Source organism: Phalacrocorax aristotelis, chromosome 7, assembly GCF_949628215.1.
Source record: "Phalacrocorax aristotelis chromosome 7, bGulAri2.1, whole genome shotgun sequence".
NCBI classification, from domain to species: Eukaryota; Metazoa; Chordata; class Aves; order Suliformes; family Phalacrocoracidae; genus Phalacrocorax; species Phalacrocorax aristotelis.
Window position 1 is genome coordinate 24,352,812 of NC_134282.1, and position 15,999 is coordinate 24,368,810.

General features: G+C 41.6%; 1 protein-coding gene across 1 annotated transcript in view; it reads left to right on the top strand.

Annotated features, from left to right (window-relative positions):
- The window catches only part of VAMP2 (vesicle associated membrane protein 2), a 47,292-nt gene extending 32,983 nt beyond the window's left edge, over positions 1 to 14,309 (top strand). Inside the window, exons 2-5 of the mRNA XM_075099309.1 lie at positions 4,437 to 4,551; positions 8,588 to 8,746; positions 10,742 to 10,793; positions 12,945 to 14,309. Coding sequence (XP_074955410.1) covers positions 4,437 to 4,551; positions 8,588 to 8,746; positions 10,742 to 10,793; positions 12,945 to 12,961 — 343 coding nt within the window. The 3' untranslated portion in view covers positions 12,962 to 14,309. The remainder of the gene's footprint in view (positions 1 to 4,436; positions 4,552 to 8,587; positions 8,747 to 10,741; positions 10,794 to 12,944) is intronic.
- Positions 14,310 to 15,999: the final 1,690 nt, after the last annotated feature.

Below are 15,999 nucleotides of genomic sequence, written 5' to 3' on the forward strand. Positions count from 1 at the left end.
ACTGCCCCCTCCTCTGAGCTTTGCCAGCAGATACCAGCTAAAGCTGTCTGATGTAATTCTCACTTTCCTCATACTGTAACCTTTAACTGTGTGTTTCTCACTATTTGAGGGGTAGAAGATAATTTCTGCTCTTAGAAATAGGTTGTGAACATTGATTTGGAGTCAATAGCTGAAGAAGAGGGGAGCAGAAGGATGAAGAGGCCTGGGCTGCTTTGCCACAGGCTTCCCGTGCCACCGAGCAAGTCACTTAAGCAACTTGTACCTGTTTCCCAGCCATATGCAGGGATAATAGCTTTTCTTTAGCTTATTGCAGTGTTGTTAGGATAAAGACTTTGAAGGGATTAGGTCCCATAGCTGGAGGCTTTAAAAGTACTTTGGATGGATAAAACAAGTTGCTAAAATCAGCTATCGAGGTTCTAATGTAAAGTGTACCAGTCACAGTGGTGGTCTGGCATCCTCCTGATATTCATGTTGTGCATCTCCCTTCCTTAGCCTGACTAACACAAAAAATTTCTCCTACATAGCTCAAATATGTGAACAGAAATGGAAGTATGTGTCAGGCAGCTTCCCAAAACATTAGATACACAGTCATCCTTAATATTCTTCTAGCCAGTGCTGAAATGGCAAACAGTAACACTGGATATCTCCAATTCTTTCTTAACTGGAGTTGCAGCTCCCTTTAACTGTTAGAGCCAAGTAGTAAATTGCTTCCAAAATATCCAGGTGAGATGAGAAATCTCTTAGTCATGATTTTGACCTACCAGTTTCAGGCTCAGCAAGTAACCAGAAAAACTGAGGATGTCTGAGTCAGCTGAGACCATTTTATAGAATCACTAGGACAGTCCCCAAATGTTTCTTCATAGGTGGCTGCATATATGAACAGATCCAGCACCTGCTTTCAGTCAGATTGGTCATGTGCTAACTGAAGCAAGACCTGGCATGGTGGGGGACAAGGATGTAACTAATGTTATATAAAGAATTACTTAACTGCTGAGACTCTAAGCGTGTGGTACTCTTGTCCTGATGTAAGTGTACTCATCACTTTCCTAGAGCATACCCCAGTGCTCTGACATCACAGTGTGGCTGCCATTTAAGAATATTTGCTAGGGATTTATACCCTTTTTCACCAACAGTAATAGAGCTTTGCTCCCCCTTCAAAATTAATTTGACCTGTTCTTGGGAGTGTAGATTCTCAGCATCAATGGTAACTTTCTTTTTCTAAAAAAAGGGCGCAATGATGGAGCTTATATATAGGTTTTTGCATTCTTTTGTAGCTCCCGAAAATCATGCCAAGGCATGAGAAATTGGACTTTAAAGTTGTGATGCTTCATGTATTTCAAAAGAAAGACTCTCTAATATAGTGCTAATGTTTTGCATAAAATTTTGAATAATGCTTCTGAGAAATTATAAGATGATATGACACAGTACAGAGGCAACAATAGAAGAATTCTGTAAAAGTAGGTTGAACTTTCATTCTAGCATTTTTGCACTAAGATATTCTGGAGAATATTGGTGCTTTCCAGTGATGTAGGCCTTCAATTCCCTTCTTTACTAGAAATTTAGGTTTAAAGACAAACTTTTAACAGAAGCCTTGTGGGACTGGAGCCACATTAGCTCACAGAGGTACTGCCTTCTGTGGCTGCACAGCCAGGATGGTTTCTACAGAGCTCCAACACTGGTAGGGCTGAGATAGAAGCATGGAGACCCCTCTGTCCTGTTGTGAATTGCTCACAGAGGTACTGCCTTCTGCGGCTGCACAGCCAGGATGGTTTCTACAGAGCTCCAACACCGGTAGGGCTGAGATAGAAGCATGGAGACCCCTCTGTCTTGTTGTGAATTGCCTTGTGGGGCCAGGAGGAGAGGTGGTGCAGGTATCTTTGTGCTTGTTCTGTCTGTTTTGGATATTACATGCTGCCTAATGTCAAAGGAGGGCTTATGCCTTGTTATCCTGCAAGATCTGTGGTGGCATTAAAGCCACATACTTAAGGACTGACTTCCTAGGCCCTGTCCGGGAACGTGTGCTGTCCGCCCTGCAGCGGGTGCTGCATCTCTTCTGGTGAGCACTGCTCTGCTTATGGCAGCTTATTGCTCTGAACCATGAGAACATGATGCAGCTGCTCTTACTGTGTAAGGAGAGCACAAGTCCAGAGATAAAAGGTTTGGAAAGAGTAGCTCTGCACTGCAGGCAGCACCCAGCTCTGGTTACTCTTGTATTAGATTTTATGTATTTAATTAAGATGGATATGTTAATTACAAGCTTGCTGTACCTTAGCATAAAGATTGTTATCTCTCTTTGGTAGTTACAGTAATTCCTGCTGGATGGCCAGGGCAGATGTAAAAACACCCATTCTTCCCATCCATTCCTCCCTTACCCAGGGAGCAGAGAAATACAGTTGAAACCAAATTAGATGGCAGCAAGGATGCTGGAAGAGAACAAACTGGGAAGTGTCTAGTTTATGCCAAATCATTTTAAGGACAGCTTGGGAGGTGCAAAAATGATGAAAATCACTGGGCCAAAAAGGTATATGGCAGAGCACTGAACTTCTGAGTTATCACACAGCTTTGACCAAGAGTACTGCTGCACTTGTAAGCTATGCTTACTAGAGAAGATGTGGCCAGGAAAAAGATTTCTTCTCACATGCTTCCCTTGTGTAGCCTCTGGGATGCTAACAGTACATAGCTCAAGAGGGGAGTTCTGTTAATGTTTATAGTAGTGAATAGTGTGACACAATGTTTCCATAGAAAGAAATCTGCTTGTGTTGAGAAAAGCCTACTTACTTCACTGACTGCAAAGAAATTTCACTATTTCAGTTTTATCACTGTTGTTGTACCAGGAACTCCTTTTGAAGTTGTTAATGCTCCAGGGAAATCTTGTTTTGCATTATTTGAGTCTGATATGCATTATAGTCAGATTTTGGTCCTTTGTGAGAACAGCATAAACTCAGAATAAATCCTGTTGGGATACTGGCCTGTGGCCCTTCGATGGAGTAATTCCGTTGCAAGTGGCGGCAGCATCTGGTCTTTTATGTTTTTAATACTGGCTGCGAAGTCCTCAAAAGATGAGCAATTTGTGTATGGTTCAAGTTCTTTTCTTTCAGCTAATGCTTGATAATGATGTTCTCACACACAGTTGAAAAAAAGAAGTGTAAGATACAGCAGTGCTCTGGGTCTGCAAACAGCTGGTCCATCACTGGGAGTCTGTGAGGCTGTTTATCTGTAGGGATCTCATCCCACAGGCGATACTGTCAAACTGAGTTTTGCAGCTTAAGGTATCTTTGGGGAACTAACTTTAGTGCCCTTATGTGCTTTGACAGTGTATTAATGGGGCTATAATGCCAGCAACATTAATCATACCCTAGGATGGAAAAGGGAGTGATTCACAGTCAAACACTGTGTCCTTTGAGTCTGTCACTGTGGGAAGGCATTGGTAATGCATGAGTGGGATTTGTGATATTTTTCAGTTCACATGCTTAGGGATTTTCTCTGCAGCTTCAGGAAGGGTTTTATTTCTCTGCAGGAAGAAGTGACAGGGGTTCCTTGAAAGGAAAGGTAAGGTTTCACGGTTAAAATGTGGGTGTGAAGAATGACTGGCTAAGGGTGAGGGACCCTCTTCAGGCCAGCAGGGTGACTTGCCTGTGCAGGCTCGTGTACTGAGACAGACTGGATCTGTTGTTGGATTTTAAGGGACTTTTATTTCGTCTTTGTTTTAAAGCAAGCTGAGGAAAGACAGTGTAGATGCTTAAGAAAAGAGCTGATGTGCAGGACATCAGGGCTCGGTTCATGGTATTGTTCCAAATATTCATCCAGGGTCTGTGGCAGATGTTCAAGCCTGGCCAGCTGCTCTGGTGGGTCATTTGGTGACCACCAGTGGGGTGGTTAAGCGTTGCTGAATGCCCAAGATGACAAACCCCATGCTGTGTGCAGTTCTCACCCCCACCTCATCCTCCATTACTTTCCCCTCACCTTTTGCTTATCTTTACTTGATTAGCTTCCAGCCAAACACCGAGGAGCAGGGGAGTGCATCATTCAGCACGCTGAGGAGGAAGCCAGGGTCACAGCCCCAGCTCCTGTAGCATCAACACAAAATACCTGTAGCAAAGTGTTTTCTTAGTGGGACATAAGCTATACCATGCTAGTCAGGCCTGTGGTCAGTTTGGCCATTGGCCCAAGTTACAGTAAATCTTGAATTGCTTGCTGTTTAAAAAGGCAGCAAGGGAAGGGAAGAGTTTGACATGGTCCTATCGAGAAATAGTGTGAAAACTACTTGCAGCATGGGAGGCAATGGGAGACCTGGATTGTGATCCAGGAATGGAAAATGTGGAGGCAATGGAAAACTCCTTTTAAGAGATATATACTTTGGGCTTGTTCCAGAAAAGGAGCGGTGAACAAGTGAAGATGGTTTCAGTCACCTTTTATATTCTCTGGTTTTGATCTAGGTCTGCTCCAGCTCCTAGCCAAGGTCCCACCAGTGCTGGGGCTGCAGGGCCACCTCCTGCTACCAATGTGTCAAGCAACAAACGGCTGCAGCAGACACAAGCCCGGGTGGATGAGGTAAGTGGCTTTAGGTGATTTGGTGCTCACGACAAGGTGCTGATGTGATTTTTTGTTTGTTTTTTTGTTTAAGATGCTTTACTCCCTAGTGAGCCAGCAACTCCTGCTTGTTTGAAGGCAGTGGATCTAGGAATTTAGGTTTACTGAAGGATGGCATTTATGTGGAGGCAGTTAGTACAAAAGAGATTGTGAGTATGAACATCCTTGTACCACAGAATCACAGAATGGTAGGGGTTGGACGGGACCTCTGGAGATCATCTTGTCCAACCCCCTTGCTTGAGCAGGGACACCTAGAGCTGGGGGCACAGGAACACGTCCAGGCAAGTTTTGAATATCTCCAGGGAAGGAGACTCCACAACCTCCCTGGGCAGCCTGTTCCACTGCTCTGTCACCCTCACAGGAAAGGAGTTTTTTTCTTATATTGAGGTGGAATTTCCTGTGTTCCAACTTGTGCCCATTTCGCCTTGTCCTGCCATTGGGCACTATTGAAAAGAGTCTGGCCCCATCGTCTGGACACCCTCCCTTTAGCTATTTATAGGTATTGATGAGATCCCCCCTCAGTCTTCTCTTCTCCAGGCTGAATAAACCCAGGTGTCTCGGCCTTTCCTCATAAGGGAGATACTCCGGTCCCCTGATCACCTTGGTAGTTCTTCACTGGACTTGCTCAAGCAGTTCCGTGTCTTTCTTAAACTGGGGGGCCCAAAACAGGACACAGTAATCCAAATGTGGTCTCACTAGGGCAGAGTAGATGGGGAGGATAACCTCTCTTGACCTGCTGGCCATGCTGCTTCTGATGAACCCCAGGACACCATAGTCTTTCTTGGCGACAAGGGCACATTGCTGGCTCATGGCCAACTAACTGTCCACCAGCACTCCCAGGTCCTTCTCAACAGAGCTGCTTTCCAGCGGGTCAGCCCCCAGCCTGAACTGGTGCACTGGTGGTAACACTTCTGCAGAATAAATGTGGGCATTGGTGCCAATTCAGGAACTCATCTAAGTCAGTCAGGTTAGGAGGAAATGTCATAGCGGAACCAGCTCTTTTAATGTGTTCCTGCGTTCCCAAAGGTTAAATGCTAATCTCACAGGCTGTTTCACAGGGACAGACCATTGGCTTTCATAGACAGATTCAAGCCGTGAGAATTGTACAGCTGAAGGCTGTGTTCATTAGCCAGAGCTCTATTGATTAATCATCATAATTTATCCCCAAAGAAATCAGCATCCTTGCACACCTGCTGTGCAGATTTGTGTGCTGGGTATTAAGTACAGAGTTTTGCTAAACTCCCACAAAGACTTAAGAAACTAATTGCTTACTGACCATGGGGAAGTGGCAAGCACTTGTGTGAGTCTTTAATGCCAGTCCAATAAAATGCACACTAGAAAATAGCTATTTACATGTATATAGGCCTCTACTTTCAAAAGCTCCAGGTATGCTTTAAAAATAACAGAGAAGGCCTCACAACATCCAACTCAAGTGCATTTCTTAAGATGAATTAAATACACCTGTCAAATTGAGCTTTGCCTTTCTGAGAACTTTTTCTTTGCTGAAGATCTGAAACAGGGTCTTTCTGACCTCCCCATTGCTAATGCTTGGAGCTGATCACAAGAACATCCTCTGGCTGCAGAAATGTCTGCAGAAATGTCTAGGCCTGGTTCTCTCATTATCACTGATTTTCACGTCACGCTAACTTCAGTGATAGTAGTGGAGTGTCTCTTGCAGTGGGGAAAGGAATATTACATTTCAGCTTTTGTCTTGGGTCACAATAATGAAATAAGCTTCTTGTCCTGAACATATTACATCATGATGGTCCTGTAATTTTTATGAGAACTACAGCAAAAGTAATTGTCCCTAGGAGATGAAATATAATTGGTAGTTATTGTCTAAAATGAGTGGTGCCAGTCAGATACATAGGGCTTTTCAAGCAGATCAATGGAGATGGCTCCAGTGAGGATCCCCTGCTTTGTGTTTAAGATATTCTGTATTCTTGAGACTTTTCACTCAAGCCCATGCCAGTTTGTCTTCTTGTGAAGCATGATGGTATAATTTTGGCAGGACTGCTGCGCCAGAAGGGACAGTGAGTAGCTCTCGGATCTGAGGGTTATGCAGGTGATAATCAGGGTCCATGTTTTCTTTGCCTACCATTTGAGAGGGAGGCTGAGGTTGGTATGGGTTTAGAATGGATAGCACAAGGTCAGCACATTCTTACTGAAAGGGAAATCACATTATACAAATAGTCAAGGAAGAAAAATGCCACTGGGCTTTCAGTACTGTGAACTCACCAGGGTGAAACTAGTTCACAGCACCTAAGGATCTTATCTGTTAAGCACTGCCTTCCTACGAGATCTTTCCTGTTTTTTTTCTTTCATGTCTTGTGTGAAAGTAATCTGTAGGTGGCACCAAACACCACAGCACAGCGCTAGGCTCCTCTGCACCAAGTGCTGTTCTGCACAGTACTTTGGACCCAAACCCAAACCTCAGCTACACCATCACGACTTTGCTTAAGATAAATTTTTTGGTCTTAGTAAAATGACTGACATTTTTAATTCTACCAATGCTGGTATAGTATTTCAGCTATATCCATGTTGGGTTTTCCCCTCTGGTTTCTCTAGGCAACCTAAAGCTTATTTTCTAAGGCTCAGATCTTGGGTTTAGTCTAGACATTTATTTGTTTGACAAAAATGCATTTTCTTCCAGGCAAGTGTTCACTGCAGTCAGGTTAAATTCAATAAATAGTTCTGGGGAAAAAAATGAGAGAATGGGTAGGAAATGTTAAAATATTTTGTTTCAGCACTTTAAAATAATTTAAAATTTTCACTACAAAACATTGTACCAAGACAAAATTCAGCTAAATACTAGTTGATAAATGAAAACAAAAGTTTTTTAATTTGATATGAAGTTAAATGCTTGGAAGGTTTTGGTTTGGAAAAGCAAGTAAGAAAATCTGGCCAAAACATTTGGTTTTGTTTTAGGTTTGGTAGACAAGAGAAACAGATCTTTTGAGTTCTGGAACAGCATTTAACCCTATGCCAGTCCTTTCAAAGATTCTTTCACTACCAGTTTCATCTCATTGTATTTAAGTCATGTATTTTTTAATAACTCTGGGTTCTTGCAGGTAATAGTTAAATTATATTAAATGCAAACAACATGGACTTCCTTATTACAGAGTATGAGAAGTAACAGCCCAGCAACAACATTCGCTGCTAGAATAAGTGGACACAACTTTACTGAGATTGGTGTACTATCTAACAATTACATTATTGATGAATTTGTACAGGATTTCTGTTTAGAGTTATTGGCTTGCTAAAAGAGGATTTTCATCTAACTCAATGTATAAAATATATGCATAAATGGGCCTTTCCTCTTGTGTACTGGCTGTGCACACTTCTTTCACTGAGGCTGTGCGATGAGGTGGCATGAGCTCCCTGCTACACTTCAGGCTGAATTTTCTTAGGTAAAATTTTCTCCTCCTCCACTTTCAAGCAGGACTTCAAATTATGGCTGGGAAGTCATGTTGTCTGAGAAAGATCTGCAGAATGAGTAAATTCCTTGGTCAGGAAATGCATACAGTTCTCTTTAGAGTGGCCGTTATCTAGGCAATTTCTGTAGTTCAGGTAAGGAAATTGTATTTAATATGTAAGGAAAATAATGGCTTGATCTTAGTGATGACTGGACAAATGTCAACCAAATTGTAGTAGAAGTACCGCTCTCTATCGGTTTTTTTGTATCTATAGTGAAGTAGCTAGTTGTAGGATAAAAGAAATCAAGAGCTTTCATGAAACTAATTATGGTATTTCATAATGTCCCTTTATTTTTTACCTTTAAGGGCATCTGAGCACAGTATAGCTATGTTCACCATGTTCTCACTGAGTCTGTTTCCATAGGCATGGTTCTTGAGGGACTGTCCAGGTAATTGCCATCACACACCGTAATGGCAAGTGCCTCGTTTCAGTATGATATGTGATATTCCAGAGTGTGAACATATGGGTGACCTTCGGCTTTACTATGTGTGGAATCTAACATGAGGCTGTGCCTTTGCAGGTGGTAGACATCATGAGAATGAATGTGGACAAGGTGCTAGAAAGGGACCAGAAGCTATCAGAGCTTGACAACCGGGCAGATGCATTGCAAGCAGGTGCCTCACAGTTTGAAACCAGTGCAGCCAAACTGAAGAGAAAATACTGGTGGAAAAATTGCAAGGTAAGGAATAAAATTCTTGTTAAGAATCACTTCATGGCAGACATTACTTTCACTTACATTTAAGAGGAATTTTCTTGTAGGATGGCATCTCTGAGTGGTCTCTTCTTGCCAAGGGGAGAAAGAAATGCCTTGCCCTCTAGGCTCCAGGATAATAAGTCAAGCAACTTTGATCTTTACCAGAACCTATTATTTAGATAATTTCTGCAGTATATAAAATGTAGATATGAATTTTGTTGCCTGCAGATAGAGATGGGAGAGCGTTCCGTGTTAATTCAGGTCAGTTCCCTGTGTGAACCACAAACCTGAACAGGTGTAGTGAATTCTAGTAGTGGGAGAAAAGACACTTTCTCCCTGTAGGAGATCATCAGCCTCTTGACCTTTCTTTAGGATGGGAAACTACCAAAAAAATACTTGGTTCCACAAACCACTGTGAGAAGTGAGGAAATTACAGTCTCTCTAAAAAAGAGGGGGCAGATTAAGATAGATCAGGACTTTAATCAACCAGCTCTCTCCTCTGCTGTCTTCAGTGTCTCATCCTCTCCCACAAGCACAGGTAACCTCACACTCCTTTGCTTTTTCAGACCTCCTCCAGGATTTATGTTTTCTGGACCTAGAAACTTCTGTTCCTTATATTCATATAAGACCCCATATCCTCGCTGCCTTCTATGGATGCACCACAACTATATGAACACTATGCCAAAGTTGAGCTTCGTTTCCATTTCTCTTCAATACCATCTTTGCTGCTGATCATTCATGTCCACCCAAATACAACGACTGGTTCCCAAAGGAGAATCCCACATGTATCGCTTACCAGTCTGTTGCCTGCTTTGTCTCTTCAATCCACAGTGCTATGAAACATCAAGCAAGGCAAAATATTCTGAGTAACCAACACACACAAACACTCCAGAAATAAGTGGATCTAGGTTAGAAATCCAGGTGGACAGTTCCTTTGGGCCTCTTCTAGCTGTTGCCCAGTTGCTTTGCCTGACGGTGCAGGAAGCAGGCCTTTTGGGAGCTACAGACATGTATTTTGAGTTAGGTACACCTGTGCACCTGTAGTCACTAGACCTTCAGACCTATCCTCATTCTCCTTTCCTCATTGTCCCTTCATGCTTTACCATGACAAACAGAATCCCCCTGTCCTTCGTCTGGCTCCCAAACTCTGGAAGGAGGGGGGAAAATAAATAAATCTCCTGCAAGCCAATGGTTGGCTCTGTCCTCCAGACATATACTGGGAGGAATGAAGGCCTTGATTTTAACGCATCCATGTTTGTTGGTTTTGAGTCTTACCATTCTCACTGGGCCAATGATGGGAACTGGATTGCAGCATTTCTGGTGGCCTCATTAGCATTCAGCAAGTCTCACATGGGGGCCTCTACCCTGCACAACTTGGTGCTAGTATGGTCTGTGCACAGGTGGCTCTGAGGTATTTATTCTTGTGGGAAAAGACTTCAACTTTGTGATGACCTATTCCCAGGCTAACACGCTGGAAAGCATGCTGGCTAGCATGGGCTACCTCTCTCAACAGCACAAGTACACAAAGCCAGCACAAATAGCTGCTAGGCATTAGATGTCTCCAGCTGTCTCTTCCCTGAATATGGGAACATGGTGAAAAATGATTACATTACTCTGGTATAAAGTGGTACATGGCCATTTGTGAATCCAGCCACTTAAATCACCTCTGGAGTTGTTTTACTTTGAAAGTTTACTTTTTCTTTACTTTACTGCTGGAAATGGATAAGGCTGGTCACTGTATCTTAGCTGATGGGCAAGAACTTGCTAGCTTTGACAAGAGGCTATCTCCATTGCTGGTCGTCAGTTGTTCCTAAAATTGACATTAAATTTGGGGCCATAACAAGTCTTTTGCAGTGAGTCTTCGTAAGAATTGACAGTGCAAGGAATAAGCCACTAAGTAAAAGCAAAAAACTGAGGGGTTAATATCTTTCATGTGAAAACCTGACTTTCTCCTTTTTTCTCATAACTTTCTTTTTACAGATGATGATCATCCTTGGTGTAGTATGCGCAGTCATTCTCATTATAATTATAAGTGAGTAATTCATTTTTGCTTTTGTTTATGATCTTAGTAGCTCTGTGACTTGTGAAGTACTGATATATTAAAAAAAAAAAACAAAAAATGGTTATAAAATAAACTGATTAATTTGTGAAATTCCCCTTCTAGTGGCACGCTGTTATAGTGAGAATTGCTGCAAACTCTCTGGACACTTATACAGGTAGAATTTGTTGACATTTAATGTATTGTACATTAGCGTGTCACATAACTTTCCCTAGGATTAAAGACTCTCCCTTCTCATGTTGAAATAAATTTTTATGCAGTCTCAGATATCTTCCTTGCATTACAACCAGTGCCACAGTCCTGGTGTTTTCTAGTGAGAACAGTAATGCTTGAATTACCTCATGCCTTTAAAAAGAGGGTGAGGGCCCATAGGCAAATGGCACCTGATGAAGTTTCTAAAAGCATGTAGGTGCCTAGTTCTCACCATATCAGCTGGAATTTGAAATGTTCGTTGTTCTGAAAATCCCTTTGCATCTTGAATATCTAAATATTGTTAAAAGATGGCCCAAAGTCTTACTGATTTCTTGTCTCAAAAGAACATCTCATTCCACACATTTGTTTTAGGAAAGATAGTGTATGAAAGAATAATTGCACTCATGCTGGTTGGGAGCCAGGGATCTTGTAATGACAGGAATTGAACATTTTATTTATGTAACTTGTTTGTTGTCAACAGCTGTTATGTGACATAACTGTAATATGTCATTAACTCCTAAAAGGGAGATTTCTTGAGTTAGACAATCCAGCTACTAACCCAGAAGAGATTCACTAGGAGGCTAGACTGTGGCTGTGAATTGATTCCCAGCTCTCAAATTACACACCTTGTATTCAGCATGTTTCTATTTTCCTCTGTTGCTTCTGTAAAGAGGGCTTACAGAATCACCTGTAAACATGACTAAATGGATTGCGAGATGTGGCAGTTTATTAGTCTTGTGAATGCTGGCACCAGAGTGACCCAGAATAATTCTATGGTTTTATAATGCTGATACGGCAAGAATGGGAAATGGCTAGATATTAACTAGCTATATTAACTGGGTACTCAAGGCAACTGGCTTCAACAGCAAGATAAGCTTTCATTCTGCAGTCTAGCGCAGCAACCTGGGAAGACAGATGTGCAGCCATTGAACTGATTGCTGTGTATATGTGCATCATTGAGCATTATGTGTATCTTAACAAGAAAGTAAAGAGCAGACAAGATCGCTCATAACTTCTCCTTAGAAGTTAAGCCTGAAATTATATATCTAAGTAATAACATTGTTCCTCTCCTGGTTTTAAATGTTGGATGCCTGTCCTGGTAAATTTAGAAACAGAAATAGCAGTTTTGGCCTGGCTTAGGTTGGGTTTAGGGTATTTAATCACAAACTTGAGTGTCACGTCATCTGACCCACGTCATGGCTCACCATAGTGAGATCTAGTGCAAGTTTGGTGAGATTTAAATGTATTTAAGCTCTGGATCTTGAACTATTTTTTCAGTCTATTTGATCCTTCTGTAATAGTGCCTTTTCAGGAAGGATGCTGTATATTGAACTCAATGATGTGTTTATTTACAGTAGCTCTCAAAGTATGTGTTTAAATCCTGTTGATATCAAGTGTCCAAGTGCTGCCACAGACAAGGCCTGCATGGCTTCTCCAGTCACTGATTTGAATGGGAACAAGATCATACCCTCCATGCAGGGCTGGGCATGGATCCAGATAAACTGGGTAGTTCCTCACAGCAACAAGCTACCATGGGTGGTGATACCTACCAACCCAGTAGTGGGGCTGTGGAAAAGCTCCTGGCTCCCTGCTGAAGGAAGAGTTACAACATGTGGGACTGCAGGTGTTGCTGGAGCTGGAGATGGTGGCTAACATCACCATCAGTCCTTGCCCTTTCTATCTTTCAAGCCACAGTCTCCCCTGCTTTCCAGTCCAGTTCCCCCTCTGAATTCCTTTTGACATGGGGGGAGCAGCCCTGTTTCAGCCAGGAAGGCATACCGTGTGCAAGGTATGTCGTGCTCTTTCAGCAAAGGTGTGCTAAAGGTGTTTGCCATCCTCTGACAGCACACGCTTCTGTGAGATGAAGTGCAAGAGTAACTCAGTAATAACTGTTGGTTTATGTATTTTTTTCCCTTCTGCTTCCTTTCCCAGTTTACTTCTCTACTTGAAAAAGCAAAGGAGGAAGACTTGGCACAACTATGTTCATGTCAAACAACGATACCAGTGTTCCTTTGTTGAACTCCGCTTTTTAATTCCCGGTGTCTTGGGATTTTTGCTTGTAATAACCCATAAGCATTCAGTGTGGTGTGTTTTGGAATTCTGTTGTTTCCACAAGAAACTGTACCAGCTAAATACTGCCAAGTAGTTCCATACACTGTCTTATCACTGTGTCTTAAAATGTGTACGCACTGACCTTCAGAAACTGTAGTATATGAAAAGCATCCTAAACATCTCAAAATCAGAGAATGCAGCTATGGGGCAGCTTCTGCTTGAAGGGACACTGTCAGGTGGACTGGACCCAAATGGAAGGTTGCAGCAAACATTAGGGCCAAAATTCTCAATCTGAGCACCTAAAGTTGGATGGCAAATTCCACTATCAGATATAACTTTTTGAGGTAGTGAGTATCTGCTACTACTATTGAAGAGAGTGTCACCTACAAGTATTCATGTAAGACATCTTATCTCAACTTAGCCAACCAAACACAGATTTTTTGAGATTAGTTGTAGTATCCAACTCTAAAAACATTAGCTGCAGAAAATAAATAGGAACTGGATTATCATCTCTTATGGATTTAAATTTTTCCTTATGGGGTGTTCTGTACAATGAGGATGGCTTCAATAGGAAAGCCAGAAAGAAAACTGTATGACAATCAAAAAAGCATTCACTAGCACAGTCTTGAAAAATCCCAGTGAAATGCAAAAATGGTAATTCAGTCATCATAAATGACCAAGATACAGACTCTTGCTAAAAACTCAAGGCACTGTCAGACTTCATGGGACTCTCTTGAATGCCAATCCCCAATACTTATGGCCCTAACACAAAGCACATTAACAACTCTGGTGATGTATGTGGCTTCTGATCACAGGTAGGAAGCTACCTCTGCACCATTTTGCAGAAATGGTCGCCACTGTGAGGACCACTCAAAAATCAGGAGGAAGGTATAAGTAAATAGAGGCAACAGTGGGGAGAGGCTGAGAAGGGGAAGGGTGCCTAGCAAAGCTTTCCTGGAGAAGAGGAAGGCAGAGAAACACTGTTCCAAAGTGTGGTGTTAATAAGCTTTTTTAAAAATTTAATTTAATTTGTGTGTGTATAGTTCATAAACTATAGTGTCATCTTTGTAAAGTGCTCAGCTGAGATATTTTTCATACTCAATTAGTTTAAACTAACATTTGAATAAAAGAAATGATACATTATGATTTGAGAGAAAGTTCTTGTATGCTACTGTTATAGGGTTTCTCCCAAACATTGAATTCCTTTCTCCAAGACTGAATAGTTTAATCATAGTTAACCAAACTAAAAATGAATTATCAAATTTTGAGCCAGGAAATTCTGAAAGGGTCTTTTTAGGATAACTCCTCCAGAATTTCTAAGAAGAATTTGTAGAATTCTAAAAAAAAGAATTGTTTGGGGTTTTTTGTCTGCAATTTAATTAGGGCATAGAAATGGTGATAACAGTAGTGTAAATATTCCCACTGTGGAGCATCTCTCTTGACATGGTCTTATATTAAAAAGACACCCAGACCAGTTTGTTCCAGTGGATGTATATACAAATTGTGCTTAAGTAGACTTTTGCAGAGAGAATAAGCAATGATCAGTTGAAAGGTTCCAGTTGCTTTTTTCCCTATATATTTATTACTTCATATTCACATGTACTGTTTCATATCATTAAGTAGCAAGTGGCCATAGTGTTAATGAAACTTAACTTTCAAAGTTACTAATGTGCTACTGGACTTTCTGGTATGCCCTGTTCACCTCAGTCCTTCAGCTGAGTGAGTATATAATCAATACTGAAATCCTCGTGGCCCAGACAGAAAACTCTGTTGTCATGACAGGCCTGAATCCATGAGGTGGCACAACTGAATGCTATGTATAATTGAACCTTTGCTGGAAAAGCAATAAGCCGTCCAACTTCAGGACCCTTTTCAAACTACTGAGATATTTGGCTAGGTGATGTGAAATAATTATTTCCTAAGAGTGAGACCCTGCTACCTGTACCAATGTTTAGCTTGATCCTCGCAGGGCTTCTCTACAGGAATGCTGAAAGGACTCACGAGATGAAGATAGCTTTCACTGGAGATGGTACAATCAGCAAGGTTATATGCTGATACAGAACCTTAACGTAGATTATGCCTTTTCCTGGGAGAATCTGAACTGACAACTGATAGAGCTGCAAATATACATCAGATTTGAATCCTTTAGCTACAAAGATGCAGTGTTTCCAAATGAAACTGTAATGAAACTGCTATAAGGATGCAAAGCTCACATCCTCCTAGCTGGCATATCTCAAGCAAGTTAAAAATCAAAGTGGGAGCTTTAGGGGAGAGTGGAGAAGAGAAACTGCTGGTTGTGAAATGTGTACTCATTCTCCCTCAAAACAGTAACTAATGGGGATAACTGCTAAATGTTGGTGAGAATCTGCAAGGAAGAATTTAGTCAAGAAACCTAGCCTATGGTGGGTTGTAAAATGTTTCTGGAGAGACAATTTCCTCCTGTGTGCTAATGAAATATGCTAAATTAATGTGTTTAACTCTTTTAAGTTGTTTCCATATAGTGTGCTTGAATGCTCAGTGTTTGCTAGTTGTGCTGTGCTGGTTGGTTGCAGTCAGTAAGATAAGCCACGTAACATTTCTAATCCAGTCCAGGAAGCATGAACAATTATGTCCTTCCCTGATGCAAAGACCCAGAGTTGAACTGCTCCTGCAAAGGGTTAATTCTTCTGCAAGGAGAATATGGTAAGATAGGTCTGTTCAGGGTCATAGATTGTGCAACACCGTCACGTATACGTAGACTGGTACAAAGAACAATCTATATACACACAGTTGGAGATCTTATTTGTGTTGAAGCCAGGATCAATTGCTTTCTATTCATTACCTCTACATTTAAAATGCCCATGAAGTTACAACTGCCTACTTGTAACAGTAGATTTCCCAGGTTAACTCGTTCTTGTTTAGTCAGCACTGATTAGAATTTCAACTACTACTTTTC